Raw genomic sequence first — 27,418 nt, forward strand, 5'->3', positions numbered from 1 at the left:
TGCCAGATATCAAGGTTCCTGTCAGGAGAAAAAGGAAGACGTTCTCTCCTTAACATTGGCAGGGAGAAAACAAGATGGATTCCTGGGAGGTCCAGGGAGAGGCTTCCGTTCGCATCATACCAGAGACTGCCTAACCCAGAGCCAGGTGATCTGGTTTGTGCTTGCACAGGCTTTGCAATGTGTTCTCCCTCATGTCTGTTTCAGCTCTTGGCCATTAACAAAGTCCTCCCATGCCTGACCCCATGTGATCTCCCAACCACACCAGGAAGCCACCACGACAGGGAGCAGTATCCCCATTTTTCAGACGAGAGGCAAAATTGACTTGTCCTTTTTGTCCAGATCCAGCACTTGAACCTCTGGCTGACTCGAATCCAAGGGCCTTTCCCTTACATTATTAGTGAAGTTAGTTTTTGCTGTGGTCAAGCTAATAGAGGTGGAGATGGGCCCCATGCACTCTGCCTGAAAATAGGATGGAGAAGACTGCCTGATTAGTTGTCATACACATCAGGGTAACCAGAAGGGTGATATTACTATTACCAATTGTTAACATACTAGTAGTTTTTATTGGACACTTGTGCCAGACACTGTTCAAACTAGTTTTACCTGGATTAATTCATGTAATCATCACCAATAACCCTGCAAGGTAGATATTGTTCTTACCCCCGTTCCACAGATGAGGAAACTGAAGCACAGAGAGGTTCATCAACTCACCAACATTACAGAGCAAGTGCCAGGGCTGGCTTTGAGCCAAGACAGTTGGCTCTAAAGCCACAGGTGGAAATGGCCATTGCACCCCCTCGTTGGGGCAGTTATGCTGGTACATGCACTGGGTACCATCCAGATGAACTTTTTAAGTATTTTGGTTGAAATCTAGGATCTAAACAAGCCAGCAAGGTTTACCACGCCAGACCTCACAGCTGCTCCCTACCTGAAATGTCTCCTTCTTCAACTGTCTGACTCCTTTGAAGACTCAGAAGCTGACAGGTCCTGTCAGTAAGTGACCAGAGTAGCAAATGAGCCTTCAGTCATTCCCCCAAGAACAGTGGGCTTATGGTCTAACATGCGCACCTGGGTAGACAACTACACAGGCTCCCTCTGGATGTGCCATTGTGCAATTCTGATGCCCAAAGGACTTCTGGGATTGTTGCACATTGCAGAAAGCCAAGTCTGGTGACAGTAAAAACACTTTTATTAGTTCTATTATAACTACTTTTTCTATTGTAAATACAAGAGCCTGAAGTGCTGTCCTGAAAATGTGTCTGATAGCAAACCTAAGCAGTGAGGGCTGGGGCAGGGGTCAGGGCTGGACACGTAAGTGCTCAGTGCAGGCTGTGGTTAGAGGGGACAGGTGCAGGATAGAGAAAAGGAGCTGGAAAACAGGCAGGGAAGGAGGGGGCAAAATGAACCTTGGGTCCTGAGAAAATGAAACTTGATCTTAAAATTGTCAGTTTAATAACCAAGTAAGATGACATTTTAAAGAACTGAAACAGGATCCTGGACAAGCTGAACAGGAAAGGTGCTGCTGGGCCCACTGAGGGCTGACACCATTAACAGCTTCAGCCACTACCCAGGCTTCCCCACAAGTTCTGTGCCCACAAGAGCAGAAGGTATAGAAGACAGCATTTCAAACAGGAGAAACTGAATTATAGAGTGGTAGTGCCATACTTTTGTCTAGACTTGGCTTTTTGGAAATGTGGTAGGTATTCTAGTAGAGGGATGCCATGGTGTTACTCTCCAGGAAAGAAGGAAGAGTCATGTAGGCTGACTGAAATCAGCCTTTGGGGAAGGAGGGAGGGGCTGCACCACACACTGCAAGGAGCTTTTAGCAGACTTAGGAAAAAGATTACTTCCCATTTGGTGCAGCCCAAATGGAATCACTGTAAAATCAGACATGAAGCCTGTTGCTCTCTGCAGCTACCTATAGGCTCACTGGGAATAAAGACAGGTTACAGATAATAAACATTGCTGCAGCTTTCCTTTGGAGGCCTCAAAATAGTTGTGCTCAGTAAGTTTGGGAGTGCATGTAGGATAGAAAGCATCAAATAAACCCTAGATGGCAATACAGCCATCATCCCCCATCCCTCACCCACTCCAAACCCACCTCCAACAGACTTATCTTAGTAAAATGCAGCTCATACCTTTACCACTCTAAAGCCCCCTTTCCTCACCAAATACACAGTGCTTCCAACACATTGTGTTACTGACTTTCTGGCACAAATGCCCGTATCTCTGCTGATGCCAGTTCTGCTGCATAGAATGCCCTTCTCTGTCTGGTAAGCTCCTATTCATCTTTTAAAATCCAGCACAAACATTAGCCTTGTGAAACCTGACCAATCCATCAGTCAGTCCTGCATCTGTTTGCACAACCAGCTCCTTGCTCTTGCATGGTACTCTCATGCCACACGTCCCTCTTTACACAGCAGCCTGTCCCACTAGTCTGTGAGCTCCTTGAAGGCAAGGAATCATGATTGAATCCTAGTTCAGGAGGTGTTTGATGATGGAAAAAGAATTCCACATTCAACATGCTGCCGCCGAAATTAGGAATGGGAGCTTGAATGAACCTACCAGGAATTCAGCAAATACTACTACCATAGTTTCTAGGAACCTTAAGGAAATTTAGTTTTCTCAGTACCGTGATCTTAAAGCCTCTCCTCTCCTCTGACCCTACCAGCTACCAGCTCAGGAAGCACCTGTCCCACCTTCGACATACGAAGCAGCTTGGAGCTGGAGATGTGGACAGATGGAGGCAAGAGTGTACAGCATTACTCCTCCAGATTTGGAGGAAGGAACTAGAACTAAAACTCGCCCAAACTACTGCAGTAAGCAAGACCCCCAAGAGTCCATCCAAGGGCACCTCAGGCACAAAGTCCACTAAGCACTCAGTGCTTAAGCAAATCTATGGTAACTGTCCTTCTGCCTACTTTGTAGTTCACAAGTACCCCCAGAGTGCCACATCAGAATCTGAAATGGGATTTAATTACATTGGGTAAACTTCCATTCAGATAAATTAGGTTGGAGCAAAATTAACTGTATAATTCAAAATGGTCAAAACTGCAATTAATTTTGCACCAACCTAATATTTTTCAAGCACCAAGAGAACAGCACCATTTCGTGCCTGCCTCCCAGTGATACTGGGTCAGAATTGTTTGGTTTCATGAGGCGTTCTAGCATCTCAGCCCAGAGCACCCTCAAGCTTTACTGTTTAAACCTCTCCAGACCCCTGCTTGAGTCTCCCCCTTGCATTACCCATTTGGAGCATTCAAGACTTAGCTAGACCCTGACTTTTCCTATGCTAAGATGTTACAGGGTTGCCCACTATGAGAATGCTCAACACCCATGCACTACAGTAAGTATTTGTTCAGCAGATTAACTTCTACAAATCGAAACATTTTCAGTTCTGCAAAGAGCCCATCCAAGTAGACCCAGTGGTGTTCAAGAAGCCTTGCTGGCTCAAGAGAAAAAAGATAGCCGGGCGCGGTGGCTCACGCCTGTAATCCCAGCACTTTGGGAGGCGGAGGCGGGCAGATCACGAGGTCAGGAGATCAAGACCACGGTGAAACCCCGTCTCTACTAAAAATACAAAAAAATTAGCCGGGCGTGGTGGCGGGCGCCTGTAGTCCCAGCTACTCAGGAGGCTGAGGCAGGAGAATTGCGTGAACCCGGTAGGCGGAGCTTGCAGTGAGCCGAGATCATACCACTGCACTCCAGCCTGGGCGGCAGAGAGAGACTCTGTCTCAAAAAAAAAAAAAAAAAAAAAAGAGAGAGAAAAAAAGATAAGCAAGGGCACCTTTAGAAAGATCTCCTACAGCATGAACTTTAACATTCATTTAGCAAAATCTCAGAACTTTGCCCTGGGCCTACATGGTTCCACACCATACCTAACTTATCTTGACACACACCTGCAAGCTCAAGCCTTTACCACAATAAGGAATTCAGAAGTTGGTCAGGCCAAAGCTATCCCTGGCCAAAGAAAAGTAACAGTTATTGGTTCATTTCAGGTTGTTCTCAAGAAGGGAAAATACAACATCCTACAAGATCTGTAAAAGCCTCTTCCGTGTTGCGTCTCAACTCAGGTAAGGCAGTCACTGCAAAGCAGACGGTGGGGGAGAACATGGGGAAGCGTTTTCCTTCATTTCATCCCCAAAGACAGAAGACATTAGCACAGAGATGGCCAGGGTTTTCCAATGGTCATTTGATTTCATGGGATTACTACTGTAGCCAACATCTGTCTCCCTAAGAGGCAAATTATTTTCACAACTAAAAGCTGTTATTAACTCCAATAGAAACAATAAATGGTAGCTATTATTGATCACTTTTATACAGTTTTTCACATAAAGGAGAAAATAAATGAAAATACTGTCATTTTCAAAGGAATACCTTGGGAATCCTTTATAATCCTTATGATCCCCCGCTTCCTTCTCCAAGATGGGAAGACCACCATGAAGAGGACACTGAGAGCATGTACAGCCCAGGCTCAGCTGTGCGTGATTTCCCTCATACTAGAGAAGCTCAGGGAACTTTCTTTTCAGCCGCAAGACAAGAGTTTTACTTAGTGCCCCCTCTTTCACGCCAGCATTAAATATGGGTGATAAGTTCATTGCTGTCAGCAGCTAATGCCAGGTCCAGTGTTTCTCATAGGTGGCTATGGCAACACGCTCCCCGCTGCCTCCCCGATCCACACAGTCATCCTGGAGGAACAGAGTGCAGCTGGGAAGGTGAACAATGACTGTCAGCATGAACTTTAACATTCATTTAATTTTTGATGGGGGGCAAAAACCTGGAGGTGGGGGACAGAGTAATTACTGCCAAATCTTTAATAAGAGTTGGACAACTCAGGTAATACAGACAGACTGATCAGGGAGTGGTGGGTGGGGTAGTTAGAAACTTTGAAAGCCATCAAGGCCTACAGTCTGTTTAAAAACAACCAAAAAACACCCTTTCATTATACCTGAGCAAATTGAAGAATCATTTCAAAAACAGAATTGTCAGATATCACTACCAGAGAAGTGGCATTTAGACAATCAAATACTAGCATAAATTAGATAACTGGATCATTTTTCACTGTCTTAAGAGAAAAACAAATCCAAGACTATCAGAAATCTTTTAAAATGGTGTTTAGCAGCATATAAGTTTTTTAGTTAAGGGACTCAGAAGGGACAGAGTAAATCAATTCAAATAAAAACTTAATGGTTTCATAGGACTTCATATGAACAAGCAACTTATTTGTCCTACACATATTTTTGACTAGTTTAAAATCAGACAAGGATAAAATGATCTTTTCCTAACCCCAAATTTGGGAGAACACACGGTTTTGTTAGGTTCAAGCCCACCCACATTAAGCATTAACCAGTTAATATTATTGCTCTCACCCTCCAACTTGGAGAGAGACCCCCAAGAGGTTTTAGTAGTGCCTTTACCACTTAGGAAGAAACAGAAAGGTGGATATAGCAAAATGCCAGCTTCCCTGGGCTGTTTCTCCACATGTATTTGGGAGGCAGCAAAACAATCCCTGCTCACTTCAGTCTTCTACACCCAGCCTTGCAAACCACCCACCAAGAATCTCAGCAGAGCCTTTTACTGATACACACACACACCTGGGCCTATCTCTTTAACAATAAAAGAAAACAACTCCCTTTAAAATTCCATTCCAGTGAATGGAATAACTGTGATTATTAGTATTGGTACCCCCTGTATAAATCCAGTTTATTCTTGCTCACCTACAGAGGGGTACACAGATGACAACTCCATTCAAGATACAGTGAAGACAGCCAAAAACAATAGTTCACATTAAAATAATTTTGTGGAAGTTATAAAACCAAGAGAGAAAAATTGAGACATACGTTTGCTACTTTTTAAAACTACTAAACTTTTAATGTATTTGCTTATGTGCTCCAGAAAAAGTTAGAAGCAAAATATAGCAATATCTTCAGCAAGGTCTCTCAACCATATGGGGCCTCAGTATCATTTGTCAAAGTATATCACTAACGTTTTCTGACTGTGGCATCCTATACATTTGTTAATTCAAAGTCATAAAAAGGCCTCAAAAATCCATTTTAAGTTTGATATTCCCATCAGCTTATCATTCATGAGGATCTGAATATTTCCTAACCTATTTCCTAGAACAGACTATTCAAAGTATAATAGGAGAGTTAAAAGAGGTTACGTGTTTATGTAATGTGTTATGTGAGAGACACAGAGAGAGAATATATTTGTTATTTCAGGCAGACTGAAGACCGAGCTTCCGGTATCAGCTCCCCAAGTGCCTGCTCTCTCTTAGTCAAGTCTCCCTTGAAGAGATGTCCCATATCTTGAGACTGCAGAAAATATAAAGCTATTATATTAATTCATCCTGCCTCTACAGTAAACTGGCCCATCATCCCAGGGATGGCCTAAACCTAAGTCCTTCTTCCTCAACGCCAATGAACTGTTCCCTTCAGCCTTAAAATTAATAACCTTAATATCTATCTGGTATTTGTTTTTAACAGTGAGCAACCTACAGTGCATACATCTCCTTGATAACAGTGGAAGATCAAAGAACTTTTCTTATAACCTGCAATCAGCTACTCAGCCAAAAAACAAAACAAAACCTTGACTGCCTAAGGAGGAAGACTGTTCGGGTGAGCTGGCATAGCTAGTGCAGAGTTCAAATTTTCTGCTGATAATCTTTTACACTTTGGGAAAACTTTAATATCTGTACCTGAAGGCTTATTCACCTAAAAATGTGTTAACTCAAAGAAAATGTCAGAATGTTTCCTTTCTGCTCTTACACAGGATTGTTTTGTCAATCAATGTAGCCTGCACTGAAAGGACCTGCATAGACTATGTCTGTGCAAAGTGCCCGGGTGTCTGCTTTCACCACAGTCTGTATGGTTCGAAATGAGAATTCATAGTTAACAGTGAAATCTAAGGCAAACTAAGGCTGCTGGGTTGGAATTTCTGCCAGCTAGCTGGTACTGGCTTCCTGACTCAAGAGATGAACCTAAATGAGATAGGAAGCCTGTCCCATAGCAGCCTTCCTCTCACTACTTTCCTGGAATCTAATGCAACAAACTTATCACACACACCACATTCACATCCCACTGTTACTTCAAAATTAATCAGGTTTAAATTTTAGATCAGAATCATGACCCACTGTTTGCATTTAGAAATTGTACAAAAGACCATAGATACATTCTGGTGATTCCTTACATTTTACAGTTCCTACGTTAGCCTCTCAAGGCCACAAGTTGCCGCCACGTCTTCTCTGAGTGGCTTTCTCAGTGCTGAATACCAACAGCCATATTACAGTATCAAGGATTCTGTCAGGTAGGGTTTACAGACCAGACTGTTCATGCAGCAAGGTGCCAACTCAGGCTTCAATGTTCTACTTGTATTTTCTGACCAACTTGCAGAAATGAGCAATCTTCTTAAAATGCCATTCCTGTTGGCAGGAAAGAATGAAACGGCACACATCCTAGCATTCTAAGAACACCTGGTTTAAATAAAATCCAGTGATCATGGACTCTTTCACATTGTTTAAGGGGAAAGCTGCTGTGGGAATATAGACAGTAGGCATAAACAGTGATATATTTTACTCACAAGTATTTTGGGGGTTGCTTTCATTTTCTACACATCAGTGCCACTTCTGTGCTAAAGTTAAGAGACAGGCAATGAAGTGTTCGCTTAAGTTAACTACCTTGGTTTTTAGTTTGCTAATTACTATAAGTCATCGTTTTTGTGATGACAAAAACACAAAGAATGAGGTCTGCCTAGATGGGATTACAAAGATTTAGCCAATTTCTTGGTACGTAACAGAAGGTACCTACAGGATCACTCTCTGTTTTGTAAATATTTCGCTCCTATGAAATGCACAATGCACAACGCCTGTGACCATGTATCGTGTGCTAGTCCAGGAAGCCAGCATACACATTAATAGGAACTCCCAAGCATTATTTTCCTACATCAGTGCAAAGAAGGTTCGTAAACTTCTTTAAAAGTTCAGCTTTAATGACAAAAGATCTATTACATCAGTCTTTCTTCAAAATAAGATAGACGTGAATAAACAACTTCAAACAGGAGGTACCACAGCCTCTTCAATACACTGTAGCCAGTGCGCTGGGCCCTTGGGGATGCCCAGTGATATACACGTTGAAGCAGTAATGTAAGTCTGTGAGCCACTGTTCCTGAACACTTCCACTCTTCAATGTCTGGAGAGAAAAACAAGAGTAATTTGAGAATTGTACCCAAATCTCTATGCTACCTGACAGTATTTTTCACACCCAAACACAATTTCCCAGAGCTGTGGCAACTGCATCCCCGTCTATAAATTACCATAGGAAGTCTTCCAGGAAACAGGGAACTATTAATCGGGCATTACCACAGGCGGTGGAAATTCCTAGTTATATCCTCAAATGCCAACGGTTTCTTGTTGAGTGTGTTCCCTCCTGCACATGCTAGAGACTAATGAAATTTCACCACCAACCGTCCCTTCACCCTTGCCTCCCCCTCTTGCCATTCTAGTGTCTCATGATCTTTACCCCAATGCCAACTGAGAATAACTCTACAGGGCCAACCAACAATTTCTGTCAATCTCTTCTTTACAGAAATGGGCTGATTCTCCAGTGTGGGAATAATCCAAGCTCTTGATTTTCTTCCCTTCACTATTTCTGAATTATTCCACTGCCACTTCCATTACCCCTACAAAGGCTACTGAGAAAATTCTAATGAGCACCTGTGTTATATGCATGTAAAAGCACTATTACTTCAAAGTATTACTACAAATCTCAAGGGACAACCTGCAAATCAAACTATACAAAACACCTTTTTAACCCCCCCAAACTAAAATCACCAAAGGAATCCTAAACAACAGAGCTGTCCCCGCCAAACAGACACAGCTGAAGGCAGAGAGCCAACCATTAGACAAAGCTGAAGTCTATAACTACTTCTGATTTTCTTACTTTCCAGTGAACTAAGTGACTAGAAATTGGCCTGAAGTTTATTCCTGCTAATTTCCTTAATGACAACATTTACTGAACACTTTACAAATGTCAGGTATACTAAAAAATTTACTTTGGTTATCTCCTTTAATGATCACCAAAACACAATAAAGTTGGCATTATTCCCATTTTTGTAGATAGGAAAACAAGCTTGGATAGATAAGAAAGAAAGAAAAAAACTTCATTAATAGAGTCTGTATTACAGTCTAGGTAGGAATGACTCTGATGCCCTTACCTTTTCAAACTAAACTAAGCTTTGTCACCTTCATTTAGTTTGATTATTTTAAGACTTTTATTACCAGTTCTGGAATAACAGACACACACCCCCGTTAAGTCACAGTCAGGTGCTGGACAGCACAGGAGACCCTGAGAAATTACCACATTGAGATTAATTCCTGGACTCAATATATGGGATCTCTTTCCTCCCTCAAAACACACTTCCCTCCCATGCCCCTGTCACAAATTCATTCTTATGCTAATATTGCAAAGCCTCCGGTACCATGCTTCTTACCGTGATATTCTTGATGATCTGCTGCACCAAGATCGCATTGGTCAACATATGAGTCCTGAGGGGTGCATGCTGAAGCAGCAGTCGAAGCAGCTGGCCCACAACAGGCAGCTCCTCAGGCCCAACTCTGTTCACCCGCAGGCTCTGCAACATCAACCTGAGGACTCGAGGCAAGAGAGCCAGGATGGAGACACAGACCCCCCACAGCTTGTCCCTAAAATAACAGAGACAGAAATGAGTCCGTGAGCAAATGCACACAGGAAAAGCCCCCACTTTCCATATCCCCCCAAACTGAAATGTCCCTTTAAGAAACATGGTTTTCAATAACATTTAAGCTGAGAGCCAAATCAAGAATGCAATCTCATTTACAATAGCTCCCCCCAACACACACACGAAATACCTAGGAATATATCTAACCAAGGAAGTGAAAGATCTCTACAAGAAAGACTACAGAACACCAGAACACTGCTGAGAGAAATCACAGATGACACAGATAAATGGAAAAACATTGCATGCTCATGAATTGGAATAATCAGTATTGTTAAAATGGCCACACTGCTCAAAGCAATCTACAGATTCAAATGTATTCCTATCAAACTACCAACATCATTCTTCACACAATTAGAAAAAAATATTCTAAAATTCATATGGAACCAAAACAAGAGTCAGAATGGCCAAAGCAATCCTAAGCAAAAACAACCTGACTTCACACTATACTACAAGGCTACAGTAACTAAAACAGCATGGTAATGGTAGAAAACAACAGACACATAGACCAGTGGAACAGAAAAGAGAACCCAGAAATAAAGCCACATACCTACAACTATCTCATCTTCAACTCAGGTGACAAAAACAAGCAAAAGGGCAAGGATTCCCTATTCAATAAATGGTGCTGGGACAACTGGCTATCCTTTTATAGAAGAATAAAAATGGATCCCCATCTTTCATCATATACAAAAAATTAACTTGGCCAGGCATGGTGGCTCACACCTGTAATCCCGGCACTTTGGAAGGCTGAGGCAGGTGGATCACAAGGTCAAGAGATAGAGACCATCCTGGCCAACATGGAGAAACCCTGTCTGTACTAAAGATACAAAATTAGCTGGGCATAGTGGCATGCGCCTATAGTCCCAGCTACTTGGAAGGCTGAGGCAGGAGAATTCTTGAACCCAGGAGGCAGAGGTTGCAGTGAGCCAAGATCACACCACTGCACTTCAGCCTAGCAAAAGAGCAAGACTCTGTCTCAAAAAAAAAATTAACTCAAGATAGATTAAGAATTCATTACTAAGTCCTCAAAAGCAATTGCAAAAAAAAAAAAAAAAAAAAGACAGGTGGGACCTAATTAAACTGAAGAACAAGAGAAACTCTCCACATTTCAGTAAACATGGTGTTTTCCACTAACATTTAGGCTAAGAGCCAAATCAAGAACAATGAACATCATTCTCTTGGTATCTTTATAGAGCAAAATGTTTATGGTAGAGACAGGTGACCCTGCAGCTAGCCTAACCACATTCTACAAGTGTTAATTAGATAGTGCAATATTCATATGGACCTAGAGTCCACTAACTATGAAAGGCTCTGACTTTGTTGCAGCTTCTTTACCAGGAGCGTATAATCCTCCTAGTTCCCAAATCTTTCTTTTTTTTTTTTTTTAGACGGAGTCTTGCTCTGTGCCCCAGGCTGGAGTGCAGTAGCGCGATCTCGGCTCACTGCAAGCTCCGCCCCCCCGGGTTCACGCCATTCTCCTGCCTCAGCCTCCCGAGTAGCTGGGACTACAGGCGCCCGCCACCTCGCCCGGCTAATTTTCTTGTATTTTTAGTAGAGACGGGGTTTCACCGTGTTAGCCAGGATGGTCTCGATCTCCTGACCTCGTGATCCGCCCGTCTCGGCCTCCCAAAGTGCTGGAGAACCTCACTACCTCCAGGTCTAGAGGGAGCAGCCCTTTCACCATATAACCAATTTCCCTGACTCCACATATGGTAATTCCATCTATGGTGAATAGTGAATCCATTCTAGGCCAAATAGATACTCTTATGCAGAGCCCAGCTGGGACAGTCATGTGCAAGGAGAAAAGAGAAAGCCGGGCGGGCGCAGTGGCTCAAGCCTGTAATCCCAGCACTTTGGGAGGCCGAGACGGGCGGATCACGAGGTCAGGAGATCGAGACCATCCTGGCTAACACGGTGAAATCCCATCTCTAATTAAAAAAAAAATACAAAAAACTAGCCGGGCGAGGTGGCGGGCGCCTGTAGTCCCAGCTACTCGGGAGGCTGAGGCAGGAGAATGGCATGAACCCGGGAGGCGGAGCTTGCAGTGAGCTGAGATCCGGCCACTGCACTCCAGCCTGGGCAACAGGCTCCAAACACACACACACACACACACACACAAAGAGAAAGCTGGACTGCAGACGTAGCTAATGCAAAGGCACAGAGATACAGACTACATAAACTAGAAGAAAAATAGAGTAAGCTGCTTTGTCCGTTGCTAAATTTCTAATTCCTAGCCCTTGAGTTTTACAAGTTACTCCTGTAATAATCAATATTTTCATTTTCTACTTTTCTTAATTTGAGTGGATTTCAAAACCACAGACCTTTAAAAAAAAGATAGCCAACCTCAAGGCCAGATGGGTGAAACCTCTAGGTGACAGAAACTATAACAAAATTCATATGAAGATACCCAGTCATACAAAACTGTATGTGGGATTTTAGGGCTAGGATTTTCAACAGTCAAGAGTACTGGAAGCTGAGGCTTCAAAACCCAGGTATGGAAGGCAGGGAGTTTGAACTATGATCCTTGCATAAAATGGGAAGCCAGGAAAACGCAAATGTCAAACTGTCCTACAGGGAAGTCTACAAACCTCCACAGAACTCCCACAAAAGACACCTTAGGGAAAAGGTATGCAGCCCAAAATATACAAGTCTGTTCAACTTGCTCCCTAAAATAAGGGAGAATGCCCACATTGGAGAAAAAAGGAGCTAATGGAACTAACAAGAACTTTAAAGAAACACCAGTAAACCAAGAACAAGCAAGAATGACAAAATACCAAATGAAAATCCAAAACAGAAACAAATCCAAAAGAAAACAAAACAATAACTGATGAAATAAAATCTCAGTAGGAGGATTAAGTAAAAGAATTAGCAAATTAAGATTTTTAAGAGATAAAGAAGACAGAATAAAAAGCTCCCTATATTTAAAAGGAGTTTTTACAAGAAAATAGAAACAATGGGGGAAGATGGTTAGAAATTAATAACAACTTTCCAGACTTGAAGAAAAAAAATTGAATCTTTGTATTATGGAAGCACACTATGTCTCGGACAGGATAAATAACAAACCTACACTAGGACACATCCTGATGTGCAACACACCGAAGATGAAGAGAAAACAGTAAAAATATAGATTACTACCTATAAGATTACTGCCTACAAACTAAGAGGGCTCAGACTAATAGCAGATTTTTCATTAGTAACACTGAGGCAAGGAGACAATAGAACAGTATCTTCAAGGCACAGCAGACACAGTACTAAACAACTCAACTTGGTCAAACCTAACTTTCTGGCCAGCATTTGTGAAATCAAAGGCTCCCCAGTAATTTGACCAGCACTCTCATCATTTTATAATCTTATAAACACCTTCTCCAGTGGGGAATAAATAACCCAAATGGGAATTTTAGTACCTAAGACTTTGGCTGCCAACTGTGCCTAATATCCTAGTAATGTTAACCTTTCCAGTACCCAGTATAGAACACCTCTAAAACTGGGCATTTTAAACAGGCAAACAAGTATTACACACACTTAATTTTGTTCATTCCAGCCACATGAAGTCAAAGGATGTTTCTCTATAAGAGACTATAATAGATCTTTGAAACTTTGCATGAAGTTGTTTTAGGAGCCGTACTTCAAGTGACAGGAAATAACAAATAGCAATACACACATTTCATTAAGTGGGGATCTTATAAAATCTCTAGAACCCTGAGAAGTTCCTTACTACTTATAAAGCCTTTTCTTGACCTGTCAGACCTAAAGTTTGATGATGTATAAGAAAACTATCATCAAATTTATGTTATGCATAAATTTTATAGTATATTTAAAGTGAAATACACAATTTTTTCTATACACATACTCTTACTGGAAAAAAATTGAATGCTGACAATAAAATGGCTAAGTTATGGTACATGCATGTAACAGAATACTACAGAGCAGACTGAGCAAACTATGGCCACAGGCCAAATCCAGCCCATGACAAGTATTTGTAAATAGTTTTACTGGAACACAATCATACTCATTTATTTACATATTATCGATTGATGCTTTCACACTACCATGGTAGTGTTGAGTAGCCATGACAGAGACCTTAATCGTCTGCAAAACCTAAAATATTTACCAACTGACCCTTTATAGAAAGAAGTTTGCTGAACCCTGGTATGGAGAAATAAAAATGAATGAAATACAGCTGAATGAATCAACTTCAACCAATCTCAAAAGCAATGCTGAGAGAATCAAATCACAAAAAATACATGCAGTGTAATTCCCATTACAAAAAATCCACAAATAATGCAAAACAAATATGATACTGTTAAAAAATGCACATAAAACCATTTTTTTATAAAGGTAATGAAGTTGATCAACACCAAAGTGATCTGGGGCAGAGGGGTACGTAAAAGACATTTAACTGTGCAGGGTACATTAACAGTATATGTGCTGATGATATTCTATATCGGAACCTTGGGGTTGGTTAAATGGAGGCTCAGTTTATAATTACCTTTTAAACTACATACATGTTTTTAATACATTCAGTGTATGTATTTTAATATCATTTAAAAGTTCAAAAAAGGCCAAAAAGGCACACATCAAAACATTAACAGCAGGTGACAGAATATTTGCCAACCTGTTAGCAGGTTTTAAAAACTTCTACAATGAACTTTTAATGGGCACACCAGTAAGAATACAAGCCTAAAATACTTTTTAAAATGAAAGTAAAATCTTCCCAACTATGCTAAAAGCTCTAGCCTGAATATTATATACGAGCAAAAGTACTAATTAAAAACACTAGCATCTTAGAAACATTTCCTTAAATCCAAGATTTTAAAATTCCCACTCTGGCTAGCTCTAATGAAGCTCAAAACAAAATACAAAGGTTTGTACTAATAGCCCATCCTCCTAAGGGTAGAATTATTTTTCTTGCTAGACTTACAGCAATGTTAATAAAAGAAACCTCACGGCCGGGCGCGGTGGCTCAAGCCTGTAATGCACTTTGGGAGGCCGAGGCGGGTGGATCACGAGGTCAGGAGATCGAGACCATCCTGGCTAACATGGTGAAACCCCGTCTCTACTAAAAATACAAAAAACTAGCCGGGCGTGGTGGCGGGCGCCTGTAGTCCCAGCTACTCGGAGGCTGAGGCAGGAGAATGGCGTGAACCTGGGAGGCGGAGCTTGCAGTGAGCCGAGATCGCGCCACTGCACTCCAGCCTGGGTGACACAGCGCGAGACTCCGTCTCAAAAAAAAAAAAAAAAAGACACCTCACAAAAAATTTTATAATGCCATCTAACTTTTCAAATTTGTAACTTAAAGGGGAAAAAAACAAAAAACTAAAAATTTTCACGACAACACAAAGGGGATTCATGAAGGAACAAAGAAAAAGCTAGCCAGGCTGACACAAACTCTCTGAAAGAGACTTTAAGGTATTTGTATAACCTAATTATCTTTAACTGTCTCTATTATTATTTGGTTGGGGGAGGGAGAACAGTAGGAAAATTAAGGTTGAAGAATAAAAAATAATTACCTTTTTCTTAGATGTTCGGCTTCCCCCTTCTCTATAGTGAGCAGAAAATAAAGAAGACTGTAGCAACAAGAAGCCAGAAATGGCAGTAGAGTCTCACTAACTACACAAGTATGATCCAGGAGCTTACAGATAACACCAAAAACACAGCCAGCCGTGCTGTCAGGAATTACAGTCAACCCAACCTAAGCAGAGAAAAACGAGATTAATTACCTCTTCAAAACAGCCCCCCTCCTGCAAATAAAACCAAAACCTGTTAATTCACGATTAACTGTACATCATTTCTACTGAAAACTAACATATACCTAACACATGCCACCTGCCACACCTTAAGGTCCTGTTTTTCTTTCAGAATTTAATCTCTAAATTAAATGACTTTGAAAACATGCAAACATAAGAAGTGCTATTAACCCAATCCACTGTCTGCCCTTCATGACAAAGTCTTCTGAATTTTCTATAAAATGTCTACTGCTGGTTAGAAATAACTATTTAAAGGGATTACTTCATGTACTCAAAATCTAAGTACCAACAATCACACTTAAAAATTTTTTAATTATTCAGGCTGGAAAACTTACATGTGGCACCACTCCTATGCCAGGTAATTAAATGTATAAATAGCTCATTTTAAAATTAGCCTTCCTCTGCACTTTGATTTAGTCATTCAGACATGAATAAACATACCTCTACTGGAGTCAGTAAAAGATATTACTATAGTTAACATTTGACTGCTTCACTGCCAAGAAACCCAGGAAAGGTCATTAGGGTTTGTTAATTCATCTAGAATGTACTGTATGCATTGTCATTAAGGTACAGTCTAACTTGTTACTGTATATATACGTGGTTTCAATCTCCTGGAGACTACTGTTGGGTAATGATTTTAGAAAGTCTGCAAACTCTGATGTCTTAACCTCCTCCACAGGCTGTGTGAAAATAGTGGCCAAGACTGTCTGGCATATCGATCTTTTACTAGAATAATGAATGTAGTCAAAGGAGAGTCTAATTCTCCGGAGTGAAGGTAGAGAAAAAAAAAAGTGGGCATTGTTGATGACACAGGGATAAGGATTGGAAGTTTGACAGCAGGGAGAAGGTACCAGGAATTCAAAGCAGTACTCTCTTCCAACTCAAGGGAAATAACATTTTAAAAGAGAAAAAGGAGTCTGGATGTGCCTGTATTTTATCCAAACAAGTGTGTTTCTCAAAGATATAATTTGGGAGCCCTGCTTTGTACTATTATACATTACAATAAAAAGCCAAAGATAAAGAGTGTAAACACTGGAGGAAGTTAAAAGCAACTACAGAGGTATATCTAATGTGGATTTAATACCAATGGAAATGAGACATCCAATATCAAGTAACAGGCCAGTCTCAGGGTTGAGTCCACAGCTTCCAGGGACCACACCTTGTGCCAGGTTAGATAATGTGCCTACTTTGGACCCCAAACCTTCTAGGTGGAACCCAGACTCCAGTCTAGATGTTGAATTCTCAATACACTGAGGCCAAGTACATGCGAATTACAGAAGTTGGAAAGGATTTGAAGTTTAATTTTCAGGTCCCTTATTTCACTGATTTAGAAAAGTGAGGTCCTAAGAAGAGACTGTTCCCAAGGTCACTCAGAATTAAATTAATAACAGCCAGGAAAAATACCAAGATTCCTCAGTTCTTGCCAATGCATCATGCTGCAAGAGGCTATGGTATCATTAAGCTTAGAATTCCAGATACACTATTTCTGGGGCTATGGTAAACTCTATTCTAACCAATGCATCTCGTGTTCATTCTTAAGAGAAAAAGTTGAAGGATACTTACCAAATGCTTACTGATGGCACTTTGCAGGATGTCAAAGTTCTGACTTCGGGCAGGAATAACCAATAAACTGTGAAAAACTGCCTGTCAGAAAAGGAGAAAACCAGTAACCAAATCAGAACATTTTAGGTCAGAAACAAGTTCAACAGATTTTTTTTTTTTTTCTTCTTTGAGACAGAGTTTCACTCTGTCACCCAGGCTGGAGTGTAGTGATGCAATCTCAGCTCACTGCAACCCCCATGACCTGGCTCAAGCAATCCTCTGGCCTCAGCCTCCCAAGTAGCTGGGACTACAGGTACACACCACCACGCCCGGCTAATTTTTGTATTCTTAGCAGAGATGGGGTTTCACCATTTTGCCCAGGCTCGCCTTAAACTCCTGGATTTAAGCAACGCACCTACCTCAAGACTCCCAAAGTGCTAGGATTACAGGTGTGAGCCACTGTGCCCAGCAACAGATTCTTTTAATACTTACTTGCTCTACATATTTATAGGAAACATGTAACAAATTACTCTGAAGATGTAAATGTCAAAGATCAAATAAATAGACCTTAATATTTGGCCTAATTTTCCAAATAATTCATCTACTAATCATTTATTGACTACTGAGCTAGCCCCTATTAGGTGCCATGCACAGGAATAAAAGAATGAGAAACCTTCTCTTCTTTCTCATACCCCTCAAGTGGCTTACAATCTACCAACATGGAGACTGTACAGTAAGTCCTCACTTAACAACTTTAGCAGGTTCTTGTAAGCTATGACTTTAAGCAAAACAATGTATAATGCAATCATTTTTCCCCCCAATCAACATTATTAAAAAAAGTTTTTCAGCCAGCCTGGTGGCTCATGACTGTAATTCTAGCACTTTGGGAGGCCAAGGTAGGAGGACTGCTTGAGCCCAGGAGTTTGAAACCAGCCTGGTGAACATAGTGGTACCTCATCTAGAAGAAAAAAAAAAAAAAAGTTGGGCCAGATGTGGTAGCACGTGCTTGTGGTACCAGTTACTCGGAAGGTTGAGACAGGAGGATCGCCTGAGCCCAAGTGGTTGAGGCTGCAGTAAGCCATGATGGTGCCATTGCACTGTAGCCTGGATGACAGAGTGAGACACTGTCTCCAAAAAAATATGTTATTCAAGGACCTGCTGTATATGTCATTTCCGTTTCCTAAAGAACCTACTGAGGATATTAAGTAAGGGCATACTGTATTTCTATTGAGTACTACAACAGAAAGATCTGAGTGATATGAACAAAGGGCTAACAAAAGCTTTTTTTGCCCACCTGATAGAGAAATGTATCACAGAAAAATATTTATGACCCAGAAAATACAAATATCCTGTTCAATTTATTCATGACACTGCCTCCTATTCTCTAAAGGTAAAAAAGAAATCTGCACAAAAAGTAGAGTTAGAAGTAAAACCCCTAGTATTTTTAATTTCCTAAGTTCTCAGATAAACAAGAGGAGTCAAGAACAGTACTAAGTCCTTCACAGATACCAGTCACAGCACAAACTCCCAGAATCTGATACAGTATACTATCAAAAATGAAATACGTAAAAACATCACATGAAAAAAACAAGAATGGGGGAAGGAAGAATATCACTCTAGGAAGAGATCAGTCAATTAAGTTCAAGAGAGCTGTCATCTAGCCCTGAAAAATCAAGACTTTTTGTACTTTGTTATTTACAGATTTGAGAGTGGGGGCAGGGATCAACAGATCTATACATTATTTCTCTGTAAAGTTTCTTATAGATATTACCCAGATAATTTATTTGGTAACTTTTTCTTTTATAAGTAACAATCAGAAAAAACTCATTTCCAAGGCCATCTTCCTACTTCAAAACAAACATGGTGGATATTTTTATTAATCAAAGGTAAACCACATTTGAAAAGTGCACATTCAATAATAACCACTTCATCACTTCCCTTCTGCCTCCCCTTGCTGCCCTAAACGATTCAGTTCTAAAGCCAACGGGTGGGGCCAAACTAGGTAAACTTTGGCACTGGATTTGGCGGGAGTGCTGAGATGGCCCAGAGTAGACAGCCTGCAAGAACCAGAGTCCAAATGGAGTGAGATGAGAGGGGTAGGAGCAAAGAAAGACTAATTACAGAGAAGCTGATCAAGTAAATATATTAAGTATAACTGGAGCCAGGTTTCTATCAGAGAAAGCAGGTACAAAAAAGAAACAGGATATAACTAGAATAAACTCTGTGGTGTTGAATGATTACTTTATGTCCAGTAAGAGGATACGGGAGAAGCAACACCCAACAGCAATAAGCACACCTAAATTCCACATGTTGGTTTCTAAATTCCATTCTCCACTGTTCTTTGCAGAAAACTGGTCTGCCATAACTACTCTAATATAATCTTCTCTTTCACAAATAGGAGACCACCTAAACTCTCCCCAAGTATCATACCAAGAAATTTACATGTGCTACCATACCCATAAGAAGCTGAGCTTTCCCTGAGAACTTACAAGTCACCATACAGACCCTGAGAGATAAAAGCAAGCTGAAAACCTAAAATAAATGTAAGATTTCAAGACCTGTAAGTAAACACAGTACCAGGCACTATGGGTAATAAAATGAGGATGTCATTGGCATGACCCTAGCATTGTGACCAGAGTCAAACAAAGCCATGAGAGAAATAAGTTAAATAACTATAAAAGATATAGTCCCTAGAGATAGGAAGAACATGAAGAGAATTCAAACTAAAATGAAAATATCAAGTTAACAAATTAATTGACACACCGCCAACAACAAAAAAAGAATTAGGTTGTAACTTCAACTGAGAGACTACCCTGTTGAGAACACTGTCAAAACTGGCTAACAAAAAATAAAATCAGCCAGGAGAGAACATTACTTCAGATTTTGCATGAAAAAAATGAAACCAATATTACTTAGGATGGCATAATTTTGCATTCTCACTGGACAAGCACCTTTGAATGTTAAGAAATAGCAGCCAGGCACAGCGGCTCATGCCTGTAATCCCAGCACTTTGGGAGGCCAAAGCAGGTGGATCACCTGAGGTCAGAAGTTCAAGACCAGCCTGGCCAACATGGTGAAACCCCGTCTCTACTAAATATAAAAAATTAGCCGGGCATGGTGGCAGGCGCCCGTAATCCCAGCTAGTCGGGAGGCTAAGGCAGGAGAATCACTTGAACCCGGGAGGCAGAAGTTGCAGTGAGCCGAGATTGTGCCATTGCACATCAGCCTGGGCAACAAGAGTGAAACTTGGTCTCAAAAGAAAAGGAAAGAAATTTAAGAAATAAAGAATAGGCTCAAGCACGGTGGGTCATGCCTGTAATCCCAGCACTTTGGGAGGCCAAGGCAGGCAGATCACTTTAAGTCAAGAGTTCAAGACCAGCCTGGCCAACACGGTGAAACCCCGTCTCTACTAAAAATACAAAAATTAGCCAGGTGTGGGGGCTCATACCTGTAATCCCAGCTACTCAAGAGGCTGAGGCAAGAGAATCGCTTGAACCCAGGAGGCGGAGGCTGGCAGTGAGCTGAGACTGCACCACTGCACTCCGGCTTGGGCGACAGACAGAGTGAAACGATGTTTCCGAAAAAAAAAAAGAAAAAAAGGAGAGACAAATAGGTATGTAATGTAGTCTTCTTTTCTCTGCTGTGTCCCTGTATAGTTTTGGTATCATGTGATACTGGTATCACAGAATGAATTAAGGAGAATTCCCTCTTCCCTCCTTGATTTTTGGAAACAGTTTCACGAGAATGGGTATTAGTTCTTCTTTGTACATTTGGCAGAATTCAGCTGTGAATCCATCTGGTCCTGGGCTTTTCATTCTTTGGAGATCTTTTTTTTGAGATGGAGTCTCGCTCTGTCACCCAGGCTGGAGTGCAGTGGCACGATCTCGGCTCACTGCAACCTCTACCTCCTGGGTTCAAGCGATTCTCCTGCCTCAGCCTCCCAGGTAGCAGGGACTACAGACGCATGCCACCACACCTGACTAACTTTTGTATATTTAGTAGAGACAGGGTTTCACCATAGGTGAGGCTGGTCTTGAACTCCTGACCTCGTGATCCTCCCGCCTCAGCCTCCCAAAGTGCTGGGATTACAGGCATGAGCCACTGCGCCCGGCCTGGAGATTTTTTTATTACCAATTTAACCATACTACTCATTATTGGTCTGTTCAGATTTTCTGTTTCATCCTGGTTCAACCTTGGGGAGTTGTATGTTTCCAGGAATTTATCCATTTCCTCTAGATTTTTCAGTTTGTAGGTGTATAGTTGTTTGTAATAGTCCCTGTGGTATCAGTTGTTATGTCTCCTTTTCATTTCTGTTTTTGTCTATTTGGATCTTCACTATTCTTGCTTAGTCTAGCTACTGGCTATCAATCTTATCTTTTTGAAGAAACAACTTTGCATTTTGTTGACCCTTTGTATTGTTTTTTGATCTCTATTTCATTTAGTTCTGCTCTAATCTTTGTTATTTCAAGTCTTCTGCTAATTTTGGGCTTGGTTTGTTCTTACTTTTCGTTCCTTAAGGTACAATGTTAGGTTGTTGATTAGTAATCTTTCTACTTTTTTGATGTAGACATTTAATGCTACAAATTTCCCTCTCAGCACTGCTTTTCCTGTATCTCATGGGTTTTAGTATGATTTGTTTCCATTTTCAATTGTTTCTAAAATGTTCTGTATTTCTATTTTAATTTCTTCAGTGACTCAATAATTGCTCAGGAGCATGTCATCGTTCAGGTGTATGTTTTTAAATTTTGCAATATTTCAATGCAAAGTGATGTATTTGCATCATTTGTAAAGTTCCTCTTGGTACTGATTTCTTATTTTATTCCACTGTGGTCTGAGAAGATACTTGGTATAATTTTGATTTTTTAAAATTTGTTGGGACTTGTTGTGACCTACCATATGGTCTATCTGGGAGATCGATAGTTCTATGTGATGATGAGAAGAATGCATATTCTGCAGTTTGTTGAGTAGAATGTTCTATAAATGTCTGTAAGGTCCACTTGGTCTAAAGTTCAACTTAAATCCAATGTTTCTTTGTATTTTCTTTCTCAATGATCTAATGCTGAGAGTGGGGTGTTACAGCACCCCACTATTATTGTATTGCCATGTATTTCTTCCATTAGGTCTAGTAATACTTAGGAATCTGGATGCTCTGGTGTTGGGTGCATATATATTTAGAATTGTTGTATCCTCTTGCTGAATTGATCCCTTCATCATTACATAATGATTTTCTTTGTATTTGTTAAACCTGTTTCTGATTTGAAGTCTGTTTTACCTGTAAAAGTATAGCTACTCCTGCTCACTCTTGGTTTCTGTTTGTATGAGTATCTTTTACCACCTCTCTAATCCCAACTTTCAGCCAATAAATTACTATTTGGCTTTCAGAGTTTTTTTGCTTTTTCCTTTCAGCACTTTGATTATGCCATCCCATTCTCTTTTGGCCTGTAAGGTTTCTGCTAAAAAGTCTGCTGTTAGTCTGATGGGATTTTCTTTATAAATGACTAGACACGATTCTCTTGCTGATTTTAGAATTCTCTCTTTCATTTTGACTTTAGACAGTCTGATTATAATATGTCATGATGAAGTCCTTTCTGCAATGTATTCTCCTGAGGACTGCTGGGCCTTCTGAATCTGGATGTCTAAATCTCCTGCTAGGCTTGGAAAGTTTTCACCAATTACTTGGTTGGCTAGGTTTTCTAAACTTTAAATCTTTCTTCCCCTTGGGAATACCAATAATTCATAAGCTTAGTCACTTTACATAAGTCCCAAATGTCCTGGAAGCTTTATTCATTCCTTTACTCCCTTATGAACACAGACACAAAATTCCTCCACAAGATACTTGCAAATCAAATCTAAAAGTACATCAAAGATAATATACCATGATGCAGGGTTTCTATCTCAGGGGTGCAATAATGGTTCAATATACACAAACCAATAAATGTGATACTTCACATGAACCAAATTAAGGACAAAAACCATATGATCATTTCAAAATACACAAAAAATGCATTTGATAAAATTCAGCATCCCTTCATGATAAAAACCCTCAACAAACTCGGCACAGAAGAAACATACCTCAAAAGTAATAAAGGCCATCCATATATGACAAACCCACAGCCAACATCACACTGAATGAGGAAAAGTTGGAAAGATTTCTTGTAAGAAATGGAACAAGACAAGGATGCCCACTTTCATCATCCTATTCAACACAGTACATGACATCCTAGCCAGAGCAATCAGGCAAGAGAAAAAAAAGACATCCAATTTGGAAAAGAGGAAGTTGAATTATCCCTGTTTGCTGATACGATTATTTTTTAAGACATGGGGTCTCGCTCTGTTGCCCCAACTGGAGTGCAGTGGCACAGTCATAGTTCACTGCATCCTCAAACTCCTGGGCTCCAGCTATCCTACTGCCCCAGCCTTCCAAGTAGAGGTATTACAGGTGCATGCCACCATATCCAACTAGATGGTATGATCTTATATCTAGAAATGAATTCAAGATATAAGATCAACATACAAAAATCAGTAATTTCTATATACCAATAACTAGTTCAGAACAAAATCAAGAAGGCAATCCCACTTATAATAGCTACAAAAACAAACAAACCTAGGAATATATTTAACCAAGGAGGTAAAAGAGCTCTACAAAGAGAACTAGAAAACACTGATGAAAGAAAATGTAGATGACACAAACAAATGAAAAAACATTCAATGTTCAGATAGGAAAATTGACATCATTAAAATGACAACACTATCCAAATTAATCTTTAGAGTAAATGAAACTGCTATCAAAATACCAATGTCATTTTTCACAAAATTAGAAAAAAACATCCTAAAATTAATATGGAACCAAAACAAGAGCCTGAATAGCCAAAGCAATACTAAGCAAAAAGAGCAAAGCTGGAAGTATCACATTCCCTGTGATACTTTACATTACCTACAAGGCTGTAGTAAACACAACAACATGGTACTGATATAAAAACAGATGCATAGATCAAGGGAACAGAATAGAGAACCCAAAAATAATGGCACATATTTATAACCAACTCAGCTTTGACAAAGTCAACAAGAACTACTGTGGAGACAGGACAACTTTTACCATAGGTGCTGGGAAAACTGGAATGTCATGCAGAAAAATGAAACTGGATCTCTCTTACAATATACAAAAATCAACTCGAGATGGATTAAACACTTAAATGTAAGATATGAAACTACAGAAATACTAAGAACCTAGAGAAAACTCTTCTGGACATTGATCTAGACAAATAATTCATGACTAACAGCCCAAAAGCACAAGCAACAAAAACAAAAATAGACAAGTAGGACTTCATTACACTAAAAAATTTCTACACAGAAAAATAATTACCTAAGCAAACAGAAAACCTGCAGAATGGGAGAAAATATAGGCAAACCATGCATCCAACAGGAGACTAATACAAAAATTTACAATGCAAGGAACTTAAGCAACAGCAAAAAATCAACCACATTAAAAAGTAGACAGGATATGAATGGGTATTTTTCAAGATGACAAATTGGCCAAAAAGGCACACATGAAAAAATGCTCAACATTATTAATCATCAGAGAAATACAAATTAAAATCACAAAGAGATATCATCTTACACTAGTCAGAATGGGTATTAAGAAGACAAAGGGAACACTTATACACTGTTGGTTGAGAATGTCAATTAGTACAACCTCTGTGGAAATCAGTAGAAAGATTTCTCGAATAACTGAAAATAGAACTACCACTCGATCCAGCACGCCTATTACCGTGTATGTACCCAAAGGAAAAGAAATAATTACATCCAAAAGATACCTATGGTTATTGCAGGACTATTCACAATTCACAATAGCAAACATATGGAATTGACCTAAATGTTCCAACATATGCGTGGATAAAGAAAATGTGATATTTACACACAATGAAATACTATTTAGCCATAGAAAAGAATAAAATCATGCCTTCTGCAGCAACATGATGTAACTGAAGGCCATTATCTTAAGTGAAACAAGTCAGACACAGACAAATAGCGCATATTCTTCCTTGTAAGTGGGAGCTAAAAATAATGTCTCCTCATGGACATAGAGTGTGAAATGACAGACAACAGAGACTCAAAAGGGTGAATGGGTGGGAGTGGGGTGAATGACAGGAGATTACTTAATGGGTACAGTGTACGTTGTTGGGTGATACTCTCAGAAACCTGATTCACCACTGTACAGTCTTATGCATGTTAACAAAACTGCATTTGTACCCCTAAATCTACACGCACACACAAAAGAATAAAAATAAACTTAAAAACTTAGAAATTAAATAAACCCTTAGTATTAATGTTTGTGATATTGTTTGTGTATTTAGTGTAAGTATTTGTAACATTTAAGACAATTTTGCCTTTTAGGGCAAAAGATCAGCCTTGTAATTCCAATTTAAAATATGTCAGCCGCTGGGCATGATGCCATATGCCCACAGCCCCAGCTACTCAGATGGCTGAGGCAGGAGGATCACTTGAGCCCAGGAATTCAAGGCCAGCCTGGGCAAAACAGCGAAATCTCTTAAAAAGAAAACACCAGGCCGGGAGCAGTGGCTCACGCCTGTAATCTCAGCACTTTGGGAGGCCAAGGTGGGAGGATCTCCTGAGGTCAGGAGTTCAGCAGCCCAAAATGGCAAAACCGTCTCTACTAAAAACACAAAAAATTAGCCGGGAGTAGTGGCGGGTGCCTGTAATCCCAGCTACTCTGTAGGCTAAGGCAGGAGAAGCGCTTGAACCCGGGAGGCGGAGGGTGCAGTGAGCCAAGATAGCGCCACTGTACTCTAGCCTGGGTGACAAGAGCGAGACTCCATTTCAAAAAAACAAAAACAAAAAACACCAAACCAAACCCCAAAACAGTAACAAAAAATACTTTTTAAAGTCAGTAGTTAATTAATTTAGACTTGTGGTTTTAATCTGAAGTTTCATTAAGTAGTACTAAAACATAAGATTTCCGATATTTGTATGTTCAATTTATTAGCTATCTCTAAGATTTACTTCAATTATTTGTGAAGGTTTGTCAGAAAACTGAAGTATTTGACAAATACTATTACGGTTATTTAAGAAAGTAAAAAAAATTTGGTTTGTAAAAGGAATAAAATTAAATCAAAGTCCTCCTTTAAACGTTTAAATTTACTTAAAAAATAAGACTTGTAGGCTGGGTGTGGTGGCTCATGCCTGTAATACCAGCATTTTGGGAGGCCGAGGTGAGTGGATCACATGAGGTCAGGAGTTCAAGACCAGCCTGGCCAAGATGGTGAAACCCACCTCTACTAAAAATACAAAAAATTAGCAAGGTGTGGTGGCGCATGCCTATAATCCCAGCTACTTAGGAGGCTGAGGCAGGAGAATCACTTAAACCTGGGAGGCAGAGGTTGTAGTGAGCCGAGATTGTACTACTGCGCTCCAACCTGGGTGACAAGAGCAAAACTCTTGTCTCAAAAAAATCAAATCAAATCAAATCAAATCAAATAAAAATTAAGACTTGTAAACCAAACTTCAAAACTTAAAGAATTTGGGTTTTAAATTTAATTTTAATAAGCTACATAGTAATTCTTAAAACCAAAGGAACTGGTGAATAATCTTCCATTTAAAAAGTCACTTTCAAGGATACCAACTCTTACTTAAGTCTTATCCTTCAAAACCTCAATTCTTCCTCTTCCATAATGCTTTCCTCTTTTAAAAAGACAGATCATTCAAATTGCTGATTTGTTCTGTTCTACTGGCATAATTTATAAAGAATGTTTCCCTTTTCAAACTTACTTCTCCTATCCAAGATTATAAGCACTTTAAACAAGTATCTTTGAAAAGCTCTCACACAAGGCAGTTCACATATAGTAACTATTGCTGGCTGATGAACTGAATGTTAATAATTATCAGTTTCTTTTTAAATGAACTATTACCTCTGTTACATCCCAATGGTGTAAAAATTGATCCAAATCTGTAAGGTAGAGAAGCACAGGGGAAAGCTGTGTCTGGATGACATGAGGAACTCCTCGAAGGCTCTGAAGCCAAGTCAACTCCTCTTTCGAAAACCCTAATACAGGTAAACAAAGAAAGCCAATTTAAAAAAAAAAGCAGTGACATTTTTCATAATTTTTTAAAAAACAGAGATGACATATGTCTTCAAGTGAACATTCTTTAAGCTACCTTGTTTTCTCTGAGCTTCTGCATTTCATGCAATATTTTAAAAAATAAAATGCTAGCAATGAAGACAGTTAAATTCATATAATTACATAAAAGATGTGATCAGACCCAATCTATAATATAGCAAGAAACCGGTTTTACCACTTCTACTAGGGTTTTGACACTTTTACTTAGAGTGAAAAGCATAATCTTTCCAATTAATGGTAGGT

The 27,418-nt window shown here is 40.0% G+C and overlaps 2 protein-coding genes across 4 annotated transcripts in view; one reads left to right on the plus strand and one right to left on the minus strand.

The window, feature by feature from the left end:
* INVS (inversin) overlaps positions 1-6,917 on the plus strand; it is a 198,059-nt gene extending 191,142 nt beyond the window's left edge. Inside the window, 3 exon segments of the mRNA XM_017949687.3 lie at positions 2,672-2,901; positions 3,999-4,073; positions 6,486-6,917. Coding sequence (XP_017805176.2) covers positions 2,672-2,901; positions 3,999-4,073; positions 6,486-6,592 — 412 coding nt within the window. The 3' untranslated portion in view covers positions 6,593-6,917.
* Positions 6,918-7,965: 1,048 nt separating this feature from the next.
* TEX10 (testis expressed 10) overlaps positions 7,966-27,418 on the minus strand; it is a 51,637-nt gene continuing 32,184 nt past the window's right edge. For all 3 annotated transcript variants that reach the window (XM_009188414.3, XM_021927823.2, XM_003911441.5), the window contains 5 exons: positions 26,966-27,099; positions 17,061-17,141; positions 15,261-15,442; positions 9,487-9,697; positions 7,966-8,186 (listed from right to left, as the gene is read on the minus strand). In XM_009188414.3, coding sequence (XP_009186678.2) covers positions 8,073-8,186; positions 9,487-9,697; positions 15,261-15,442; positions 17,061-17,141; positions 26,966-27,099 — 722 coding nt within the window. In that variant the 3' untranslated portion in view covers positions 7,966-8,072. The remainder of the gene's footprint in view (positions 8,187-9,486; positions 9,698-15,260; positions 15,443-17,060; positions 17,142-26,965; positions 27,100-27,418) is intronic.

This window comes from Papio anubis, chromosome 13 (genome assembly GCF_008728515.1).
Source record: "Papio anubis isolate 15944 chromosome 13, Panubis1.0, whole genome shotgun sequence".
NCBI classification, from domain to species: domain Eukaryota; kingdom Metazoa; phylum Chordata; class Mammalia; order Primates; family Cercopithecidae; genus Papio; species Papio anubis.